This window comes from Bufo gargarizans, chromosome 6, assembly GCF_014858855.1.
Source record: "Bufo gargarizans isolate SCDJY-AF-19 chromosome 6, ASM1485885v1, whole genome shotgun sequence".
Taxonomy (NCBI): domain Eukaryota; kingdom Metazoa; phylum Chordata; class Amphibia; order Anura; family Bufonidae; genus Bufo; species Bufo gargarizans.
In genome coordinates, this window is record NC_058085.1 from 252,146,495 (window position 1) to 252,171,376 (window position 24,882).

At 43.4% G+C, this 24,882-nt stretch overlaps 1 protein-coding gene across 3 annotated transcripts in view; it reads right to left on the reverse strand.

Annotated features, from left to right (window-relative positions):
* Window positions 1–1,278: 1,278 nt before the first annotated feature.
* The window catches only part of LOC122940068, a 38,153-nt gene continuing 14,549 nt past the window's right edge, over window positions 1,279–24,882 (reverse strand). The window contains exons 2-11 of one of the 3 annotated variants that reach the window (XM_044296405.1): window positions 21,290–21,389; window positions 20,894–20,952; window positions 13,472–13,539; window positions 13,305–13,380; window positions 10,068–10,165; window positions 8,857–8,968; window positions 7,226–7,353; window positions 2,816–2,957; window positions 2,278–2,431; window positions 1,279–2,203 (exon numbers count right to left, since the gene is read on the reverse strand). In XM_044296405.1, the coding sequence (XP_044152340.1) occupies window positions 1,411–2,203; window positions 2,278–2,431; window positions 2,816–2,957; window positions 7,226–7,353; window positions 8,857–8,968; window positions 10,068–10,165; window positions 13,305–13,380; window positions 13,472–13,539; window positions 20,894–20,924 (1,602 nt within the window). In that variant the 5' untranslated portion in view covers window positions 20,925–20,952; window positions 21,290–21,389 and the 3' untranslated portion in view covers window positions 1,279–1,410. Of the gene's footprint in view, window positions 2,204–2,277; window positions 2,432–2,815; window positions 2,958–7,225; window positions 7,354–8,856; window positions 8,969–10,067; window positions 10,166–13,304; window positions 13,381–13,471; window positions 13,540–20,893; window positions 20,953–21,289; window positions 21,393–24,882 lie in introns of all 3 variants that reach the window. The other 2 variants (XM_044296404.1, XM_044296406.1) reach the window with 2 other exon arrangements.

Here is a 24,882-nt window from a genome sequence, read left to right on the forward strand (position 1 = left end):
TATGCTGGGAGTTGTAGTTTTAACAGCTGGAGGGCCATGAGCTTGACATCCATGGTCTATTTAGTTAGTGAGTTTGTGTGTATAAAAATACTGTTAAAATTGATAATTTCATAAATATTTTACCATAAGTGCACCTTGGTAAGTATTAATTTATTACATTTATTTCACTTTATCCTTTTGCAGGTCAAGAAGTGCTTTTTGTAAAATAAGGGCTCTTTCTCACAAGCGATTGCGTTTTTGTCTGACCAGCACATACACAGACCGATATATAGGCATTTTTAGAAATGACAATTGCCTGATTGTCAGCAGAGATGAGGACTGCATTTACATGCAGCAATTACCTCCAATCCATGGCTGCTTGTCCCGATAGAAAATCAATGGGGGAGATTTATCAAACTGGTGTAAAGGAAAACTGGTTTAGTTGCCCATAGCAACCAGATCCCAGCTTTTGTTTTCCAGAAGAGCCTTGAAAAATGAAAGGTGGAATCTAATTGGTTGCTATGGGAAACTAAACCAGTTTTCCTTTACACCAGTTTTAATAAATTTCTCCCCTTTACAGAAGTCAATCTTCTGTCCAGAAACAATGATTTTTGGTGCTAGTAGTACTGCATTTACCTGATAAGCATTTCGTCATTAATTTGGTGATCATCTGCACCTTTAGACCCCTTGCAGACGAGCATGTGTCACCCTGCAATTCCGCAGCGCAGCTCCCGGACGGAACGCTCAGCACTGCCGGGGTCACACAGCATTATATTGATTTATGATGCTATGTAACCCTTATAGGTCTGGAATGTATTAGATCACACTGACATAATGCTGTCAGTGCTATCCAATACATTCCAGAACTGTAAGGGTTACATAGCACTATAAATCATCATAATGCTATGGGACCCAGCAGGGCGGGAAGTTCAGGCCGGGAGCCGCGCTGCAGACTCGCAGGGTGACACACGCTCGTCTGCTTACACAGGCCAATTATTGGGTACAAACACTTATCCCTGATAATTGGCCTGATTGTCAGCCTGTGTAAAAGGACCTTTAGCCATAGTATAGTAACAAAATGGCACCTGTAATATGCTTACGTGGAAATAGCTTAGCAATTATATGCGCAATTTTTGCATTATTATGCAAATTGGTTTTTTTTTTTATGCTCAGACATTAACATAAATGCTACCAAATAGCAAAAATGCTAAATACGACCTAACCCCCCTCCCCCATTATTTTGAAGATCAAGGGGAAAAAAATAATAATAATTTATTCCAGTTCCCACCCCCCCCTCCCCTTAAATAGCCAACAAACCCTCCCTCCCAATAAATCTATGAAAATTATGTACAGTACAAAAAGAGTAACTATTTACAACATTAGAATCCACCTCCAACAAGACCTAAAACTAAAATAAAAAAAATTAAAAAATTAAAATTCAAAATTGGTATAATGGGGTGGGGAAAAGTCTGTGGAGGTAGAAGAGGCAGCAGGCTGTTGCTGGTTTTGGTTGGTCCCACTGTTGCTATAGGGAGCGGGTGGATAAGGATAAAAAGAATTATAAAACTGGGAACCAGTAGTGGGCGGGGAAGAGGCAGAAAAGTTAACAGGGTCTGTCTGTGTAGAGGTGGACATGACTCTGGGCCTGGGGAGGGAAACAGGAGGTTGTTGTCTCAATCCAGTTGCCCACCGGAGGGTCTGGATGAGATCCCCAAGGTCCGGCAGGGGGTTGGCGGAGCCAAAGACTGCTGCCGCAGCGTGTACAAATGACATGAAATTATCTTGGATATGAGTTGGCATTTGGCGGCAGAGAGATGCCAATCCATATCCGAAGAAGTCGAATCGGTCATCGCCATCTACTCTCCGGATAAGGGACATGACTTCACTCTCCACTTCTAACTGTCTCTCCATTGTTCGGAGGCTCCTCCGACTCCGGCCTCGGCTGAAAGATGTGCGGCTAGATGGGGAAGGCCGCGTGATGCGGGTGGCTGCTGGTGCAGCAACAGATTTGGATACTGTAGCAGCTGTTGGTGCAGATGTGGCTGCTACATCTGGCGATGGTGGAGTGGCCACCCACGAATGTACAGACAGGTCTTCTTGTATCACCTCCACTTTGTGGGTTGGCTCAGTTGAAGTGGAAGAAGCCGGCTCCCTCTGCTGGTACTCATCGTGTTCAGTAGGGGACTCAGCTGGGCTCTCAGTCTCCTGACAGTTGCCTTGGTGTCTGTTGAAAAATAATCATCTGAGTACACAGTATACCAAGCTGTGAAGATAAAAACCTATGCATTCAATACTTACGTCCGGGATCCCCTGCTGGGCAAGATAAACAGCAGTTCCTCGTAGTGAGGCATTTTCTTGCGCTTGGAGGGAGAGGACCCATTTTTTTCTGCATTCTTCACCTCTTTCAGGAGGCGGTCCCGCACACTCTTCCATCTCTTCCGTGCGTATTCCTCTAGAATGAAAACTATAATCTCAAAAACGTTTTATTTTTTTTATTTTATTTAGTTTGGCAGTTTGTCACAGTGAGGTTCAGTTGCTGGTACTAGAGGAACAACAACTATTCCATGCAAACACAGACCCTAAACAGTATAGGCCTGTGTATACATGGGACACAATTGACTGCTCTTCTCAGCTGTGCAAAACAGCAATGTTCTTTGAACCTCACGGTCCTGCCATGCTGCTCTGATTCCTGTAGGTGGAAATGCAATAGAACTGAACTCCTATATTTGCTATTTTCTCTGTATCATGGAAAAGCATGTTTTGTTTTATTTGTTTTAAAAAACTTTAATAAAAAGAATTTGACAAGAAAACATGTTTTGGACCCCATAACACTCACCCATAACCCCCTGCTGGTCTTGTGTGTACTCGCTCCAGTCCGGGTACAATGCCTCACATATTTCCAACCAGGCCCTGTCACGCCGGTTCCGGTCACTATACCCGGATGCGCTTTTGTCCCAAAGCTCGGGACGGTCATGCACCTGTGTAAAAAAAATAAAAATTATCTTTTTTTATAAAATGTATTTTTTGTCACACATTTTGCCAAAACATCAACCTACAAACCTGTCAACATTTAAGTAGCACCCTAGGGTACAGCTCCCCATTTTGGTACAAATTTGAGAACCCCACTAATTTGCAGTGTGCTGCCTAAGCCTGTCCTACCAATATAGGAAAACTAGATTTTTGTACTTACCGTAAAATCTGTTTCTCTTCTGTTCATTGGGGGACACAGTCTTGATCTTGGGTATAGCTATTGCGAGGAGGCGACACTAAGCAAAAAAAATAATAAAATGTTACCTCCTCATCTCAGCTATATCCCTCCTGCAGACACTGAGCTAATCAGTTTGTAAAAAAGCAGTAGGTGCAGCCAGGAGAAGCCAACAGCCAATAATAAAAAAGGAAGAACACCAGAGATGGGTCATCCTGAAGAACCAGAAGGACCCATCTAGGAGAACCAGTAATGTACAAGCAGGGTGGGAGCTGTGTCCCCCAATGAACAGAAGAGAAACAGATTTTACGGTAAGTACAAAAATCTAGTTTTCTCATCTGTATCATTGGGGGACACAGTCTTGACCTTGGGACGTTCCAGAGCAGTCCCCGGGGTGGGTCATAAACGAAGAAGCCATCCTGCCAACCCGAGGACCGCTTTCTGCAAAACTCTTAGCCCCAGTGGAGTGTCAGAAGATGCAACGGTGTGCACTCTGTAAAACTTTGAAAAGTGTGCCCAGACGACCAGGCAGCCTCCCTGCACCCCTGAAGGGCCAAAGCCCCAGGATGTACTGCTCAACCATTGCCTGACCAAAATGAGCAGTAACACGGAAGGGTGGAGCCCATCCACTGATGCGGTACACTTCTATAATAGCCAACAAATCCATCGGGAAATGGAAACCTTGGACACAGTCAGCCCTAGACACAGTCCCTCTGGAATAGAAAATCCGTCTGTCGGAAAGAGGACGTCTGAAATAGATCGATGCAGATCAAAACCAAATGCTCGCTGATGATAAAGGGCGACCGACAGGCAAGACCCGCTAGATCCGACACCCTACGGATGGCAACTTTTTGCCCTGCGAAAGAGGAGAAGTAGAAAAGGCTGATGCCGTTCAGAAGGGAACCAGCATCTAGGGGTGACAAAAGGACAGTACGACCGCTCTACCCGGGGAGGGGAGCCATGCAAACAATACACATATGCAAACTGAATAAGTGCATACCCAAAACCACACGGAGGCAATGCTGATGCTGTCACCGCAGTAGAAGGTAGAGGCAATGCACTACCTGTAAAGGCTCAAAGCCCGTACCCTAGAAATCGGCAGGTTTTACCATGCACCAAAAGCCGAACTAATACCCACGAGAAGTGAGCAAACCCACCAGCTGAAACCTCTCATGGTATGGGCAGATCACAGCACTATAGAGAATAAGAGTACCTGTCAGCCAGCGCAGGAATACCATACATATAAGGCCTGGAGAATCTAACACACCTGGTGATGGCAGAAGCCACCATGAGCACAGAGCCACCTATGATAAGGAAACGTACGCACAATCACAGCTACAACTACCCAGAAGGTTCCACCCCTAGAAGGGGGACGATGAACAGATCAACAGAAATACTCCCCCTGGAGTCCCACAGTAGGGGCACGGAACAAGAGTAGCCATAAAATCGATGGCCAGCGCAAAGCTGCCTCATAGGCCATAGCCCAACTATGGTTTCCTGAACCAGAGGAAAGGCTCCCCCTGAGAATGAGGCCAAACAGCAGTAAACACCCAGAATATGGTGCTAGTGCCATCCTCCACTTGAGGAGCAAGGAAACTGACAAGCAGTGCATCTGTTCCACCTACTGAGAGAGAATGGATGTTGATCGTGTTGAGTCTGTCAGCTACCTTCCCACCTAAGAAAGACGGAAAATGCTATAGAGCATCACTCCACTGACTGAAGAGGGAAACCCGACACAATGTATCGGGTCCACGGGTAGTGTAAGCCCTACTGGTTGTGCAACTACTCCACCAAAAGAAGGCGGGTAATGCTACTGGATCTACAGTATGCAATTGTGGTGCCACTAATCCACCTATAGAAGGGGAAAAACCGAAAGGACAGATGACCACCAGTATTAGTGCAATTACTCCGCCTGCGGAGGGGGTAATGCAACAGGACGTATGGTATCTAACAGAAGTGCCGTTACCCGCCCAAAGAAGGAGGGTAATGCAATAGCCTGTATAGGAACCAGTGGTAGAGCAACTACTCTATACAAAGAGGGTAACACCACAAAATGTACAGTATACGGAGTAAGTGTAAATACTCCTATTACAGAAGGAGAGGAATGCTAGCAGAAGCATAGGATACAGTGATAGTGCAACTACTCCGCCATGGAAGTAGGGTAGTGCTACAGGACTTCTGGTATCCCATGGTGTAAATAGTCAGCCTATGGAAGTAGAACAATGCTACCTGATGTACAGGAGCCCACGGAAGGTGCCTAAGAAATATGCAAACACTCTGTCCTTTAAAAAAGGAGGGTAATGCTACCGGCTTACAGTGTCCAGAGTTAGTGGCACTAACTGTACGGTACCCCATGGAAGTGCTATTACCCTGGAATTATTATGGAAGAAGGGTAATGGTACAGACTATACAGTACCCAATGGAAGTGCAAGTACTGCGCCTAAGAAGGAAGTGTAACGCTACCGACTGTACGCCTATGAAAGGAGTGTAATGCAACAGGCAGTACAGCATCTAATGTAAGTGCAATTACTCCACCTATGGAAGGAGAGTGATGCTATAAGCTGCACGGTATCCACTGCAAAAGCAATTACTCCGCCTTATGGAAGGAGGTAATGCTACAGGCATAGAGTGTAAGAGTGATTACTCCGCCTCTGGAAGGAGGTAATACTAATGGCAGTACAGCACCCAGTGTAAGTGCAATTACTCCACCTATGGAAGGAGAGTAACGCTATAATCTGCCCAGTATCCAGAGCAAGTGCAATTACTCTGCCTATGGAAAACGGTAATGCTACAGGCAGTACAGCATCCAGTGTAAGTGCAGTTACTCTGCCTTTTATGGAAGGAGGGTAATGCTACAGGCTGCACAGTATTCATTGTAAGTGCAATTACACAGCTTATGGAAGGAGGTAATGCTACAGGCAGTACAGCATCCAATGTAAGTGCAATTACTCCACCTATGGAAGGAGGGTGATGCTATAAAGTGCACGGTATCCAGTGCAAAAGCAATTACTCCGCCTTATGGCAGGAGGTAATAGTAAAGGCAGTACAGCATCGAGTGTAAGTGCAATTACTCCGCCTCTGGAAGGAGAGTAATGCTATAAGCTGCCCAGTATCCAGTGCAAGTGCAATTACTCCGCCTATGGAAGAAGGTAATGCTACAGGCAGTACAGCATCCAGTGTAAGTTCAGTTACTCCGCCTTTTATGGAAGAAGGGTAATGCTACAGAATGTACAGTATCCACTAGAACAACCTAAGAACACACTGAGCCATTAGAGAAAGTCTGGGAATAAGCAGAAGTCTCCCCCCCCCCCCCTTCCCCCGGGGAAGGGACACCTGCCGAAACTGAGGCCTCGGGTGGAGGTAAGTAGGCCTCCATGGGGGATATTCACATGAAAAAACCTGAGGAGGGGGAGGGAGGAGGAATGGGGGCTTGGGGACTGAGAGAATACTCACCTATCTAAAGTCTTCTGCCCCCCTAGCTCCAGCCGGGTCACCAGCTTCGGTGTGTTACCCCTTGGTAGGGGTAGCTACACCGGTAACAGATGGGACTTTGGCAAAGACAGGACCTGGTGACCCGAAAGCTGGTGGGAGACAGAGGTTTTTACAGGAACCTCTGGTCCTCCTTGCCTTCTGGAGACCCTTCTCCTGGGTGGGAATGCAGGCAGCTTGGAGACTGCCCTCAGGCCAGCTAAAGGAAAGAAAAAGAGAAAAATGTTAAAGAAAGAAAAGAAAAAAATTCAGCAAAGCAGGAAGTCTGCCTCTTATGGACACTAAGCTAAAAACTGTTTAGCTCAGTGTCTGCAGGAGGGATATAGCTGAGGAGAAGCTAACACTTTTTTTGCTTAGTGTCGCCTCCTGGTGGCAATAGCTATACCCAAGGTCAAGACTGTGTCCCCCAATGATACGGATGAGAAATGTATGCATCTAGCAGAGCATTTTTTTATTTTTTTTTTTCCAACATGTGTATTCACTTTGATTAGGTGGAGATAACATCTTCCTGCCAGTAGTAAAAAAAATTCCTAAACTTTCTATGACACATACCAAAGAGATCAGGGTGCCGACATCCATGTCCATCCTTCGGTAAGGCCTCCTGGTTGCCATGCTGCTGCCTCTCTCCTTCCCATGCTGCAGTGACCTCAAACGTCTGCTGGAGAAGAAGCTTCCACCCCCTTTTGGGGTGTGTTAAATTTATTATATTTGACATGCACTTTGCAAATTTTATGTTTCTGCATGCAAAGTCCAAAAATCCACACTAAGGCCTCATTCACACATACGTGGAATTTCACGGACCACGGTCCGTGAAAACCCGTCCTCCTGCTGAGTGCATGAGCACACGGCGTCATTGGTTGTTATGACACTGTGCGCTTTATGCCGCCGCCACTGTACAGTAATACACTCGTATAGATCCATGTATGTGTGAATGAGGCCTAAAAAGCAATCCAGCATATTTGATGCAAATTTTCCACCTCTCATAAAGACCGAAAACGCACCAAAATCTGCATCAGAAAGAAATTGTTGTGTAGATATACCCTTAGGCTCCAGGGAATGTTTGGTTGATTGCTTGTCTGGTGCAGATCTCTGCTGATAGATCTCTAAGGGACCAGCGAGTATATACTGGACATCCCGACACTGTTGTGACCCCAGTGCCATTTGGTGTGGCTCTGGCATACCTGGGACCATTTAACTGTGTATCAATGTAAGATGTACGGCACTCAAATGTTGTGGCAGTGCTCAGTAATTTTTTTGGGGAAGTATCCAGTAAAAGGTAATATCTTAAATGGTGGTGGTTCTGTGAATCCTGCCTGCAGAGTAAAAACCTGTTGTTTCACCGTCTCCATGTGGGCCCATCATGCCTAGCATACCTGATGATATGTATACCTTATACAGAGTATTAAAGAAAATCAATCAGCTGTAACATTCAAATGGGATGGAGTAAAGATCTCAGAGACTTGGAAAGGAGACAAACTGTAATGGCTATACGACTGGGTCTATGCAGTGGCAGGTTTTGTGGGGTGTTGTCAGCCTGAAATGGCTAGTACCTACCAAAAGTGGTCCAAGGACGGACAACCAATGAACCACAGACAAAGTCATGGGCAACCAAGGCTCACTTCTGCACATGGGGAGTAAAGCCACAGAACAGCTACTGTTACAATTTTTTTTAAAGGTGAGTGCTATGACGGAAAACAATTGCTTTTACAGTCAGTTGCATGTCCATCATGGACCTGGAGGCATTACGGGAGGAAGGCAAACTGGCCGAGGCAATGTGATGTTCTGTAGAATGTTCTGCTGGGAAATATAGATGGTTACCTAAATGTTGTTTTCAAACCAAGTACACCCCTCCATAACATACTGCAAAAATGACTCTCCATGTTCCCCAGCTCTCAGTGCTACTGAGAATCTGTGGAATGTACCTGTACTAGAAAAACAAGTAGGTCCCACTTCACAACTGGGCTGAAAGGATCTGCTACTAACACCTAATGCCAGATACAACAGGACATCTTCCGAGGTCTTGTTGAGTCCACGTCCTGATAGCTCGCCGCAGATTGTAATGCTATGGCTGATCAATATACTGTATATACTTTATATCATTATGCAGTTCTTTAATATGATATGCGAGTATTACATAGAGTTTCTATCTAAGAAAACACTCAATTCACATGCTCATTACCCACCTTTGACAATATCTACAGGAATGTCTTCCTCGTGACACTGTTGATCACCACTCACATATAGCTCTTCTTCTTCTGATTTAACTTCCAGTTTAACACGAGTAAGATCTTCACCCTGATTTAACATATGTATATTTTACAAGACAGTTTGAGAAATTAAACAGATTATTTATATAGAACAAGGACAACCCATAAGGTTATTCAAATCAAGGAAGTAGCAGGTGTTGCTACAATATGCAGATGATAACATTTTCAAGCACCTAGCTCCAATCTGTGGCATGTGGGAGGGACATAAAAGCCAGATTAAAAGCAAAATGTTTCTTAGTCATGTGAAACCTCAAAAATTGGATCAAGTCATGTGGGATGATTGTGTGATGCGTCCTGTTCGTTGACATGCTAGTCATCGCCACTTGAAACCAGAATGACAGCAAAAGGTGCACAGAGGCAGACCTCTGCAAGGATGGATCATTTGATTAGGAGAATGGCACATAGTGATCCATTCTGTACTGGAGGTGAAACTGGAAGTCACATCACAAGCAAACCGGGTCTACAGAAACCATGAGAATGTGTTTACACAGAGCAAGGCTAGAAACCAGACGTCCAGCTACAGGTGAACTATTGACCTTACTTCACCACTCAAAAAAAAAAGTAAAAACTATCATGGGGCACAGCAAGATGGCAAAGAAAATTGGAATGGAGGTCTATCCTCTTCAGCAGTAAATCCTGCCTTTGTCTAAGATGCACTGATAGCTGGATATCGGTCTGGAGACTATGTGGGCAACACCATGAAGAGGCCTTCACATGGTAATGTCACACCAGTCCTACTCACAGGATTATGAAGTGTGGGGTGGCATAATGGATGATAGTGTACCTGACATGAAGACTAGAGAGGTTAGGCTAACAGCTCAGCGTTACATTGATCTGGTTGTAGAACCAGTCTCACAGGAGCCGTTTTTCAACAGGACAACATCAGGCTGCATGTTGCTCATGCTACTGTGAGCAGTCTGTGTGGCTTAAAAGTGCTAACATGAACTTCTCTCCCATCCAGCACATCTGGGACATAATTGAGGATTTCCATAATTCCATGACTTTTCCTACTTGGTGTTGCTATTTCAATGTTAAGAGGTGTGTGTGTGTATTTTTTTTTCCAAGACCACACCTATGACTAAATGTCCAAAAAGGTCTACTCAACCTTAGGCCTCAGAGACATTTACCTGATGATCCCATTGGACATTATAATTTTCCTCCGAACAATCCTGGGAATACAGGGGACTGGGACATGTCTCTGTTGGACTTCCCTTACTGGATCCATCTGTAGGAAACACACACAGTGACTGAAGTGATAATCAGACCAGACAATGAGTGTTATCTAGATGACCCTATAACTACTCTCCATTAACCCCTTCCCGTATATGGGTATAACTGTACATTCAGATTGCATGCAGCTTTGTGCAATCTGTCTTACAATTATGTCCCATCTTAAAATTTTCACCATGTCATCAGTGGTGACTGTGAGGAGATCACAACTGTCCGACTGTTGCTGGGCCTATCAAACTGGCGCAAAAGCAAATCACATCGGTCCCATGCCAGCGATTGCTGTGATGGCCAGTCAGCAACAGACTAGCCGATCACAGCGTTGAACACTGGATTTGGAGGTATTCCCCAAATAAGAGGGCCCGGTATGGTAATAAACTCTAAACTCTGTGAGAGTGCCACCGGGCATACCTACCATTTCCAAATATATGAGGGGAAAAGACACCAAAACTGAACACGAAGACACCCTCATTCCTAGGCGTTAGTAGGAAGATTGTTTCGGATGTTATACATCTTCTATTGGGCAAAGAGTATCATTTATACACAACTTCTTAAGGGTCCATTCACGCGTCCGCAAAATGAGTCTGAACGGGTGTGGACCTATTCATTTTCAATGTGGCCGCAAAAAATGTGCTGTCCGCATCTGCACTTCCGTTCCGTGGCCCTGCAAAAAAATAGAACATGTCCTATTCTTGTCCGCAGACACGGACAAGAAAAGGCATTTCCATTATAGTGCCAGCCATGTGCGGTCCGCAAAATGCGGAACGCACATGGCAGGTTTCCATGTTTTGCGGATCTGCAATTTGCGGACCGCAAAACACTTGCGGACGTGTGACTAGACCCTTATAGTGTCCCTTTGCTTAAAGTCCTTTCGTCTAAAGCCACAGTAGCCTGTGGCACGATTTGTAATAATCAGAGGGGCCTCCCCACAATTCTGCAGGGACAAACAAACAATCAGAGTGGGAAAGAGCAAGGCCATCTGCAGCAAACTTTGCTGCTCGTGCGATATATAAGGATAAGAAGCGTCCTAATCTTGACCACAATCTTGACCACAGGTCCACCACTAAAGGCACCAAACCTGTATGCATATAGGAATATAACAAATTCTTGGGTGGAGTGGACCTTTCAGATCAGGTCATCAAACAATACAGTGCAAGGCACAAAATTATGGTATAAGAAGCTGGCTGTTCATCTGACCCAAATTGCCTTGTACTGTACAGATATGTTAGCAGTAGCAATACTTTCCTGCAATTTCAGAAATAGATAAAAACCCTGAAAAGGATGGGGAGAGCAATACATCTGCATCTGGCAGTAATCTCAGCAGGATAATTCCTGGTCAGCATTTCCACACAGAAATCCCTACAACTAGCCAAACAAAAAAATACCTATGTGAAATATGACACCTGGCCTGCGCATTAAAGACTGTTTTTTGCCTTCAAATGTTTTTTTTTTTTTTGCTAAGGCTTTTGATAAATATTGGCCCAAAAAAAAAAAAAAGGTTTATTTTATATTTTATAGAATTGTGGGTAGGTTGATAGTAGGACCTAGCATTCCCCCTCCTCCCAGTGCAGGATTTCCAGGTTTCCTTCAGTCACCTCACTATAAATTCTCACTATACCTCTAGATGCATATCATAAGGGGTATGACTTCACAAACTAAAAGCTCTCCAGCTGTTGCAAAACTACAACTCCCAGCATGCCCAGACTGCCTACAGCTATCCGCCTAAAGCAGGGCATGGTGGGAATTGTAGTTTTACAACAGCTGGAGCCGCTGGTTGGCCATCTCTGCTCTAGAGGAATTCTTTGAGGGTGCAGTTTTCAAAATGGAGTCACTGCCTGGGGATTTTTTTATTTATTTCATCTCATATTGTCTGCAATTGTAATCCAGTGATGTGTAAATGACCAAATTAGGGCTCAAATGTGCACGATGCAGAAACTGGGCACAACATATTGGGTAATTAAATAGCATATCTGTGGAAAAACTGCAATATTCATTTTTCAGCATTAGCTGCACATTAATTTCTGGAACACACCTGTGAGGTCAAAACGATCACTACACCCCTAGATAAATTCCTTGAGGGGGTGTATTTTCAAAATGGAGTCACTTCTTGGGGGGCTCTTTTTTGATTTCACCTCAGAGACTCTGCAATTGTCAGCCAGTGCTGTGTAAATGACAAAATTAGGTTTCAAATTTGCATGGTGTTCTTTCACACCTGAGCTTTGACATAGTTCCAGGCAACAGATTAGGGCCACATGTAGGGGGTTTCTAAACTCAGGAAAGACAGCATAATAATTACATTGCTGACTTTTCACAGTGGCACAAACTGGGCACAACATATCGGGTACTGAAATGGCATAGCTATGGAAAAAGTGCAATATTAATTTTCTACTATCAGCTGCACATTAATTTCTGGAACACACCTGTGGGGTCAAAATAATCACTACACCTCTAGATAAATTCCTTGAGAGATGTAGTTTTCAGAATGGGGTCACTTTTTGGGGGTTACCACTACTGGTACCTCAGGGTGTTTGTGACATGGTGTCCCAAAAGCAAAATCGGCAGTTCAAAAGCCTAATAGCTCTCCTTCCCTTTGGAGCCCTATGGTGTGCCTATACAGCAATTTATGACCACATATGGGGTATTGCCATAGTCAGGAGAAAATGTGTAACAAACTGTGGTATGCATTTTGTTCTGTTACCCCTGGAAAAACTGTATTTTTTTTATTTTCATGGCCCAGTGTTTGGTTTTGGATATTTTCTTGAAAAATTTTAAACATTTCTTCTAAAATTCTAAGCCTTTTTAATGTCCTAAAAAAATAAAATGACATTTACAACATGATGGTAGACATATGGTAAATGCTTATTAATAACTATTTTGTAAAGTATCTCTGCCTTAAAAGCAGAGAAAGTCAAACTTAGAAGATTATTAACCTTTCTAAATGTAGGATTTACCACTAACATAAAGTATGATGCATCACAAAAAAAAACTACAGATTTGCTTGGATAATTGAAAGCATTCCAAAGTTATGACCACATAAAAGTAAGATATCACATTTGAAAAAATGTGACTTCAGTATTTGGTCCAGACTGGCTTCTGCTGGAAGGGGTTAAAACTAATAAAAACTTCCCCCTACTTACACCGCTGATCGACCCTCATATATGTCCCCTCTTCTTCATCTATGATTTCAACTTTAATATCAAGCAGGCCTTCACTCTAAACATAAGGGAAAATAGATAATTACTTTGGTATCATAGTTTGTTGACAATCATAAAATCAGATGTTTTGAGATTTCAGCTCCATCTACCTGAGGATGCTGAGGAACATTGCAGTTTTCCTCTGGACAGCCTTGCGAAAATGTTTTACTAGACCCATCTGTAGGAAACAAATACACAGTGAACGAATAGGATGGATACATGTGATCAGTGTTCCCAATAAGCTTCCCTGCTAAGGGAAAATACTACTACCTGCCTCTGCCAGGTGGGAGCCCTACCCTAAGGGCTCATCCACACAAACCTAGTTTTGGTCAGCATCCTATCAGCATTTTTGGATACGGACCCATTCACCTGCAATGGGCTGTCCACATCTGTATGTCCGTTCCGTGGCCCTGCAAAAATAAATAAATAGAACATGGCCTATTCTTGTCCGTTTTACGGACAAGGATTGGACAGTTCTATAAAAGGCAGAACATTCCTTTCTGCAAAATGAAGAACAGATATGGCCAGTATCCGTGTTTTGCAGATCCGCAATTTGCAGACTGCAAAAAAAGGCAACGGTCGTGTGCATGAGCCCTTACTCTGCACCTTCAGAGCTTCTGAAAATAAACTATAGGTGGTATAATGGTGGAAGACGGGGGCAGGCCATATCAGCTTTCTGCTTGCTTTGCATCAGATGCAATAAAATTCTTCCTCCTCATTAGGCCTAGGATTTTTATAAAGGGAAGGGACAAATGTAATTTAAGAGGAAGTTGGAATCAGATCTTGTAAGAACTCATTCCAGCTAAAATGCTTACACAGACAAGACCCCTTACTAATGTCCAATTCCCAAATACAGCATAAACTCTAAACCTAATCCTTAAAAGGGAACCTATCATCAACTTTATGCAGCCCATACTAACGGCAGAATAAAGTAGAGACAGGTGAGTTGATTTCAGCGGTCTGTCATTTATAAAAGTTAAAAATAAGTGGTTGTCGAGAACCAACATCACAATCATTGCAGACACAATCATTGGAAAAGAGTCACGGCCCCCTGAGAAGAGTCCTGGTTATTCATGTTCTCCTGCCCACCTGCTGATGACTGACAGTCTAATACCTAGTTTTCTCCCTTTCTGTCTAGGAGAGAACTGCCAGTCATCAGCAGATGGACGAGGAGAGCAGGAGATTATGAATAACCATGACTCTTCTCAGGTAGATGTGACTCTTTTCCAGGCCTGGGCTGCAATGATTATGATGCCGGTTCTCAGCAACCACTTACTTTTAGCTCATGAGTGACACACCGCTGAAATCAGCATTTCTGTCACTAATCTATGCTGCCCTCAGTGAGGTCAGCATAAAGTTGATGACGGGTTCCCGTTAATGGCCTACCCATAAAACTAATCCTTAGGCACCAAAAGGTGTGTCCTCATACACATGTTTTGGTGGAACTAACTGAGGATAAATTTTTGAGAGAAGTAAATCTGTTCCATCCAAGCTCATACAACTGCTCCGGGATCAGTGGAAGGCTATACAGCAGTAGTAATCCAGTCACAGGCTGTCATCCTGCTCAAAGCAGTTTCTTCTGCCACCACCTGCCCATAAAGATTCATTTTATGTGGCTCCCTGTTTCTCCCCAACTGTTAATGCTGGCCTTAACCCCTTCAGGACGACCTTTCATGGGTCCAAAGAATATGAACTAAGTAGCAGGCTACATAGAGCGGCGCCCAGGGATCTACGTGTACTTACTATTATTCCTGGGCGCCGCGCCGTTCGCCCTCTGTGGCCCCCGGTAATTTCTCAGCATTCGGTCCAAGTAGGAGGAGACGCCAGTGTCTCTCCTTCTCCCTGGCAGCAGCGCTGTCCAATCGCAGCTCAGAGCCAGGGAGGTTTTCTTTAGACGACCCATAAAAGGTCCTCTTTAAGGACCAGGCCATTTTTTACAAATCCTGATATGTGTAACTTTATGTGGTGATAACTTTAAAAAAGCTTTTACTTATCCAAGCCATTCTGAGATTGTTTGTTTTGTCGTCACATATTGTACTACCAAATTTACCAAACATTTGGAAAAATTAGCACTTTTCAAAATTTCAATTACTACTACTTTACATTTCCCATATATGTCTACTTCATGTTTGGATAATTTTGTAAATTACATTTTCTTTTTTTTGGGACGTTAGAATGCTTAGAAATTTTGAAGCAAATCTTGAAATTTCCAAAACCCAATTTTTAAGGACCAGTTCAGGTCTGAAGTCACTTTGTGGGGCTTACGTAATAGAAACTACCCATCAATGGCCCCATTTTAGAAACTACGCCCCTCAATGTATTCAAAACTGATTTTACAAACTTTGTTAACCCTTTAGGTTAACAAGAATTATAGGAAAATGTAGATGAAATTTCAGAATTTCACTTTTTTGCCAGATTTTCCATCTTAATCCATTTTTTCCAGTAACAAAGCAAGGGTTAACAACAAAACTCAATATTTATGGACCTGATTCTGTAGTTTACAGAAACACCCCATATGTGGTTGTAAACTACTGTACGGGCACACGGCAGGGCACAGAAGGAAAGGAATGCCATATTGTTTTTGGAAGGCAGATTTCACTGGGATAATTTTAAGTTACCATGTCACATTTGAAGACCGCCTGAAGAACCCCTAGAGTAGAACCTCCCCCAAAAATGACCCAATTTTAGAAGCTACGAGATAAGGTGGCAGTTTTGTTGGTACTATTTTAGGGTATAAATGATTTTTGGTTGCTCTATATTACACTTTTTGTGAGGCAAGGTTTTGGCACAGTTTTTATTTTTTGTTATTTGCAATGTTCATCTGACAGGTTAGATCATGTGGTATTTTTGTAGAGCAGGTTGTTACGTACGCGACAATACCAAATATTGTTTGTTTCAGTTTTACATAAGGCATTTTTGAAAATAAATAATTGTCTCCATATTCTGAAAGCCATAGGTTTTTTATTTTTTGGGTGACTGTCTTATGCAGGGGCTCATTTTTTTCCGTTATGAGATGATGGTGTGATTGGTACTATTTTAGAGTGCATATGACGTTTTGATCGCTTGGTATTACACTTTTTGTGATGTAAGGTGATAAAAAATGGCTTTTATGACGCTTTTTATTTTTATTTACTTTGTTCACCTGAGGGGTTAGGTCATGTGATATTTTTATACAACAGGTCTCTGGGAGCCATAATTTTTTATTTTTTTTGGGCAACTGTCTTAGGTAGGGGCTCATTTTTTGCGGGATGAGGTGACTGTTAGTAGGGATGAGCGAATAGACTTCGGATGAAACATCCAAAGTCAATTCGCATAATACATCGTTTAAATACTTTACAGAGCGAGCGCTCCATACAATATAAGGCCTCATGCACATGACAGTGTTTTTTCACTGTCAGTGATTTGGCTTCAGTGGTCCGTGTCCGATTTTGCTTCAGTTGTGTTTCCTTGTGTCTTCCTTTTTTGTTTGTCTGACAGGGGGAAAAAAAGAAAGGTTAATGAAAAGTGTAATTTTATTGCACCAAGGTCTTGTAGAAAAAAAACAAAAAACGGACACGGACGACATACCAGTTGTGCATCCGTTTTTTTTGACGGACCCATTGACTTGAATGGGCCCGTCCTCCGTTTTCAACTGACAAGAATAGGACAGGTTATATTTTTTTTGACGGACTGGAATCACGGATGCAGAGAAAAAACGGAGGACTATCATTTTTTTTTCACAGCTCCATAGAAATGAATGGGACCTCCGCTAAACTGTGAAAAATGACGGATAGGACGCGGATGCACACAACGGTCGTGTGCATGAGGCCTTAGAATGTATTGGCTCCACTTGGAACCGAACCAGATTTCGGGAAATGTTTTTTTACAGTACAAATTGATTTATGAAGTTATGCGAGCCGATACATTCTAATACTGTACGGAGCTCCGTACAGTATTCAAAAGTAGTATTATATGCAAATCGACTTTGCTCATCCCTAACGGTTAGATTGGCACTATTTTCCGTTTCAGGGATCTCACAAACGGTTCAAAACGGATCAGTTCAGCCCCAATGCATTCTGAATGAATAAGGATTCGTTCAGAATGCATCAGTTTGGATCCGTTCCGCCTCCATTCCGCTCTGGATGCGGACACCAAAATGCTGCTTGCAGCGTTTTGTTGTCCGCCTGGCGATGCGGAGCCAAATGGATCCGTCCTGACTTACAATGTAAGTCAATGGGAGCGGATCCGTTTTCATTGACACAATATGGTGCAATTGAAAACGGATCCGTCCCCCATTGACTTTCAATGTAAGTCAGGATGGATCTGTTTTGACTTTGTTCTTCAAAATGCAAACGGATCCGTTCTGAACGGATACAATCGTTTGCAGTATAGGTGCGGATCCGTCTGGTATCTGCACAGATGGATCCGCACCTATAATGCAAACGATTGTATCCGTTCAGAACTGCAGGTCTGAAAGTAGCCTTAGTGATGTAAGGTGACAACATTTTTTTTTTTAGCACAGTTTTTTTTTTTTTTTTTTTTACGGTGTTCATCTGATGTGATATTTTTATAGAGCCAGTCGATATGGACGCAGCGATACCTAATATGTCTACTTTTCTTTTTTAGCCTATTTTTTTATTTTATTATTTTTTACTTTATTTTGGGAAAAGGACGCTTTTCTTTTTTTTACTTGAAACTTTTCATGATTTATTTTATTTTTTTAACTTTATTTTTTTTCCCACTCTGGGACATCAACTTTTGGGGGTCTGATACCCTTTACAATGCATTACAATATTTCTGTATTGTTATGCATTGGCTGTAAGTGTATTACAGCTTCCTGCCTGTGAGATCAAGGGGGCCACCCGGCAGGTAGTGTGAAGGTTAATGCGCCGGCGCATACAGCAGGGGTCCAGCTATCAGTGACTGCCGGACCTCTGCTGCTGATCGAGCGGGCGCCGCTCCTGCACACACCCGATCAGCCCGCCGTACATGTACTGCGCTGGTCCTTAAGTCATGTCCACCATCTCCGCACATGTACAACGTGGGTCCTTAAGGGGTTAAAGGGCCACTAAATCCAGAATCCAAACAAAGAAAAAAAGAACACCTAATAAAGAGTCAACATAATCTCTTTGTGTGTCTGTTATTTGCTCGTTTTCAATTGGAGACAAAGAAAATAATACAGAAAAGCAGTGCATTGTTCTCTTAGGCTGCAGACATGTCTTCTCGCTCTCTTCCCTGATGCTAGTGCACGTGATCCAGGAAGTTTAGGAGGCGAGGGCTGGGTTTAGTCTGAATAATTTTTGTCTACTTAGTGTGTGTGGCCATTTTGTTGTAAGGAATCTTCTAGTTACTAATAGTATAAAATAAATGTGGTAACAGCGCAGGCCATAGTACCAATATGACTGGCTGTAGAACATACAGCCGAATAGCTAATCTGCCTAGTAATGCAATAGTTGTTCATATTTGTCTTTCAGCAGCTTTAGAAAGATGGATAGAAAGAGGAGGTATCCAATGGCCTTGCCACTTTCTTGAAATTGATGCGTGACGATGGAGGGGCCAGCAGCCCTGACAGGGTTGGCGTAGATATCTGGAAGTATAGACTTCCAGATGTATCACCTAATTTATGATGAGGTATCATCATAAATCAGGCCCAGCAAACAGCAGCATGCCCGGTTATCATAGACCAGCGTTACCCAGCATTTCCAGACTGCTGAATTACACATTTGACTAGTTATATAGTAATAAATCCCTTCATATATTTAGATCAACTTCCCTTTCAGAGTCTGGGAATAGCTGGGTGACAAAACAGTACAGCTGCATTGGTGACAACAGATTATTAGAGAGCGCCAATTTTAGCGTAGGACCCACTCATAGAGGCAACCTTGGCGTGGTGAGTGGGCTTATGCCTTATGATCAAAATGTACACTAATGCCTCATTTAGCATGTAGCATAGGAGGCGGTACACATGCGCTATTTAGTGCTGTTTTCTGCAAAAGTAGCAGGGATTAGATCTAAGCATAGCAGCTGGATGTGCGATTCATGTCTTTTTTTTTTTTATATATATATATATGCACAGAGATTCTGTCCCTGGATGAGCACACCTTCCATTCAGCCAGGTGGTTTTAATTAGCAAGGTATTTTGCATGAGGGTTAAATGAACCTATGATGCTCTCAGTTGGAGTTCCTGAGAGCTTCTGGTAAGGTCAGCTTTGACAACTGTTCACATGGTGCGGTACTGCACGGGGGCCACTGTGCTGTTTTTCTGGCGGGTTGGTGGGGCCCAGTGCTAGGTAAGGGATAGTCAGGCAGCAGGGGTGCTGTTTGACTGCTGGGTCCTGTCGGATTGGCGCCACAACGTTGATGGTAGCCGTGCAGCGCTGCGCCAATTTTAGCGTAGGACCTACTCAGAGGCAACCTTGTCGTGGTGAGTGGGCTTATACCTTTTGATCAAAATGTACACTAATGCCTCATTTAGCATAGGAGGTGGTACACATGCGCTATTTAGTGCTGTTTTCTAAAAAAGTTGCAGGGATTAGATCTAAGCATATCAGCTTCTTTTCTTTTTTATATATGACAACAGATCATGTTGTCCTGGTACCATATGATAGATACACACAGCATATCAGGGCGGCATTGTGTGTATTTCATATAACCAATATGCCCTTATTATCACCCCACAGAGTCCTTTACCCAGTTTTCCCAGACTGCAGAATGCCAGATCAGCCTGTTTATAAATTGGTAAATTCCCAGTATTGTAGAATACCCAACTGGATTTGCTAGCTAGTAACCTGAAAAAGTAAGAATCCCAGAAACATCCTCCATGCTGTAGCATAGCTAGACAGATTTATTATTCAGGGTCCCAGGAATGCTGGGTAACAAACAGATGATAATGCCTGCAAAGCACCGAGGAATAAAAAAAAAATAAAAAAATGTATACAGATCTGTAGTAGGGACTGCTAAATACTAAGTCTACTTGAATAAACCACTCTCCTTACTCCCAAACAGTGCCATAGCTAAGCAGATTTGCCTTTAAGGTTCCTGTGAAAACTGGGTTATCACCATGTGGAACTGTAATAGAGAATGCAGAATACTAAATCTACCAAGAAAAATCCCTCTCTTCACTCCTAAATAGTGCCATAGCTAGTCAGATTTGCCTTTCAGGACCCCCGTGAAAGATGATTTACTTGCACAATGTAAGGGCAACATTATCTAGACAGTGTATACAGACCCACAAAACCTGTAATCCAGCTTTCCCATACTGATGGATGTCTTATTTTATGCAAATCAGCCTCTAGGAGCAATGGGGGTATTGCGTCTACTCCTATAGGCTCTGTTCTCCCTCATCATACTGATTGACAGGGCCAGCCAGAAAATGTTCTAACTGGAGCACAAAGGGCCGGACTTAGCCCTCAGAGCACCAGTTTGCTACCACCCTTTAACTTCAGTCCCTCCCCCATCCCCTGGATTCACAAAGCTAGACATCTCGCCTAGCCCTGTTGCGCCTGCTGCTCTCCAAGACCTGTCATCTTAGAAGAGTAAAAGTCTCCTCTTACCTGGTGATGCAACCGGCTGGTGGTTATCCATCTTGATGGATACGTAGATTCTTCTGTCCCTTTAAATACACACACACAGTGATTATTCAGAGCCAGTGGGGCAGATTTATCAATACTATCCTAAATTCAGTGTAGTCCAGACGCCATTCATGAATCTGGTGTATTTTACAACTAAAACTTAGCCACGCTCAATTTATTCTAGACACCTTTCAACACTGCCTTGTGAGGCATAAGAAATAAAAAAATTAATAAAAAATTAATAAATTTGGAGCACTGCACATATACAATTTTTTCTTTTTGCGCAATTTCAGCCACAATTTTGGCACATTTTGATTATTCTACTCCCCAATGTCCCTAAATATTACTATATATAGTATAATATCCCAGCAGGCTCACCTCTACAGTCAGCAGCTCAGTGATCTTGTTGGCAAGTTTTAGGCTTTAACGAGTGAGGTGGAGGCTTCCATGATAGAGGTCTGCATAGATGTCCACACAACTGCTGGAAGACAAATTTGTAAGGTGTCTTTCACTACTGTGCATGATAAAAAAAATTTTTTTTATAATAAATATATATATATATATATATATATATATATATATATACACACACACACACACACACACACACACACACACACACACACACACTTTCACAGAATCCCATAAAGGGATTTTCCGAGATTTTTTAACTGATTAACTATCCTCTGGATAGGTCTGATCGGTGAGGGTCCAACACGATCAGCTTCATGTACACCTGGGTGTAGGCCCCCACCGATCGGATACAGATGACCTATCCAGAGGATAGGTCATCAGTTAAAAAAAATCTTTATTTTCCATGAGGTTTGCCGATGCAGTTTCATATTTGGTGGACATACCCAACAGCAAAAAGGCTCCGGGTCAAGAAGAAACATAGATTTATAAAGGCGAGATTCCAAATTTATTGGTACCCAAGGCGGTTAGGCAAAATGACACCCCTTCCGAATATACACTACACTACATAATACTTTTCACGTAGCATGGTTTAGGGGCTGGTATTGGTGCTCTTGTCTACAGTACAGTGTTTTTGTAAGGCTACTTTCACACCTGCGTTCGATCGGATCCACTCATATTAATGCAGACGGTGGCTCCGTTCAGAACGGATCCGTCTGCATTAGAACTTAGAAAAATTTTCTAAGTCTGAAAGTAGCCTGAGCGGATCCGTTCCGACTTTACATTGAAAGTCAATGGGGGACGGATCCGCTTGAAGATTGAGCCATATGGTGTCATCTTCAAGCGGATCCGTCCCTATTGACTTACATTTTAAGTCGGAACGGATCCGCTCGCCTCCGCACGGCCAGGCGGACACCCGAACGCTGCTTGCAGCGTTCAGGTGTCCGCTCACTGAGCGGAGCGGAGGCTGAGCGCTGGCAGGCAGATGCATTCTCAGTGGATTTATTTTATCTAAATAAGTACTGTATTTAACTGCTTGTAAGACTACCTTTTAACACATGAAAATCTTCTCAAAAGTCAGGGGTCGTCTTATACGCCGGTATACGGCGTGCTGAAACTTACTTCCTAGCCGGACTGGAGGCTTGCTGAGCCACCGTACGCTGCATCCTGGCCAGACGCTCCTGAAGCAGCCCCCTCTCCCTGCTCTCAGTGGATTTCTCATGCCGGCAGGATCAAATTGCGTCCTACCGCTCAGATTGTCTTGGAGACAGGGAGGGCTGGGCAGGCAGGTAGAGCTGACCCACCCAATCCAAGCAGGCTTTGTATGCAGTGTGCACAGAAAATATCGGTACATCACTTGCCGTGATTGGCTGGTTGTTGTATACCAAACAGCTCCCCCTTGACGGCCAGGGACCGATCAGCAGTGGTCCCGGCCCCAGATCACCGCCACACATCCTGTTGTCCCAGCGAGCGCATGCGTGCACACATCTCCTCCTCTTCTGGCATCCGGCTGTAGCTGCAATGAGAGGATCGGAGATGAGAAATAGCTTTCTGTACATAATTCATTGTGATTGGACCGTTCCTGACTGTGGACCAATCATTATGAGTTACGTACAGAACGCTATCTCTCACCTTTGATCCTCTCATTTCAGTCAAAAAAGTGATCGGAGGCAGAGGAAAGTTAGACCTTGTGAAAAAAAAAAAAACACCACACACACCAAAAGTGCCCCTCATTTGTCCCCTGTGACCCTTATCACCCCTCATTTGTCCACTGTGCCCTTCATCACCCCTCATTAGTCCACTGTGACCCTCATATGTCCCCTGTACCTGTGTGCTGTCTGCCAATAGTGACAGTACATCAGCACCCCAGTCCCTGTCATCCATACTGTCAGTAACCTGTTTTTGGCAAATCATTAGGGTTAGTTAGGGAGTTATTAGGGTTAGAGCTCTTGTTTTAGGGTAAGTTAGACGTTTATTTAAAAAAATATTAGGGACGTCCGTACTTGTCCCCGATTATAAATACCAATATAGCCACCTTTCTTTGCAAGGACACTCAAAAGCCTGCCATCCATGGATTCTGTCAGTGTTTTGATCTGTTCACCATCAACATTGCTTGCAGCAGCAACCACAGCCTCCCAGACACTGTTCAGAGAGGTGTACTGTTTTCCCTCCTTGTAAATCTCACATTTGATGATGGATCACAGGTTCTCAATGGGGTTCAGATCAGGTGAACAAGGAGGCCATGTCATTAGATTTTCTTCTTTTATACCCTTTCTTGCCAGCCACGCTGTGGAGTACTTGGACGCGTGTGATGGAGCATTGTCCTGCATGAAAATCATGTTTTTCTTGAAGGATGCAGACTTCTTCCTGTACCACTGCTTGAAGAAGGTGTCTTCCAGAAACTGGCAGTAGGACTGGGAGTTGAGCTTGACTCCATCCTCAACCCGAAAAGGCCCCACAAGCTCATCTTTGATGATACCAGCCCAAACCAGTACTCCACCTCCACCTTGCTGGCGTCTGAGTCGGACTGGAGCTCTCTGCCCTTTACCAATCCAGCCACGGGCCCATCCATCTGGCCCATCAAGACTCACTTTCATTTCATCAGTCCATAAAACCTTAGAAAAATCAGTCTTGAGATATTTCTTGGCCCAGTCTTGACGTTTCAGCTTGTGTGTCTTGTTCAGTGGTGGTCGTCTTTCAGCCTTTCTTACCTTGGCCATGTCTCTGAGTATTGCACACCTTGTGCTTTTGGGCACTCCAGTGATGTTGCAGCTCTGAAATATGGCTAAACTGGTGGCAAGTGGCATCTTGGCAGCTGCACGCTTGACTTTTCTCAGTTCATGGGCAGTTATTTTGCACCTTGGTTTTTCCACACGCTTCTTGCGACCCTGTTGACTATTTTGAATGAAACGCTTGATTGTTCGATGATCACGCTTCAGAAGCTTTGCAATTTTAAGAGTGCTGCATCCCTCTGCAAGATATCTCACTATTTTTGACTTTTCTGAGCCTGTCAAGTCCTTCTTTTGACCCATTTTGCCAAAGGAAAGGAAGTTGCCTAATAATTATGCACACCTGATATAGGGTGTTGATGTCATTAGACCACACCCCTTCTCATTACAGAGATGCACATCGCCTAATATGCTTAATTGGTAGTAGGCTTTCGAGCCTATACAGCTTGGAGTAAGACAACATGCATAAAGAGGATGATGTGGTCAAAATACTCATTTGCCTAATAATTCTGCACCCCCCGTATATATATATATATATATATATATATATATATATATATATATGTATGTACACACACACATTTTACAAAATGTCTCAACATGTGTACAGCGCCGAGGAGGCTTATGCCATACTAGCCTCAGAGTCTGACGCTGACAGTGGAGAAGAAGAATCTTTTCTTGTGTATAGCTCTTCTTCTGATTCATCAGTTGACGAACCCTCTCACAGACGCAGTAGAGTTAGCAGCGCATCAGCTTCTACAAATGACCCCAGCTGGACTTCTGCTACTAACTTTGTACCTCAGTTGCCGGACTTTACGGCCACTACAGGCA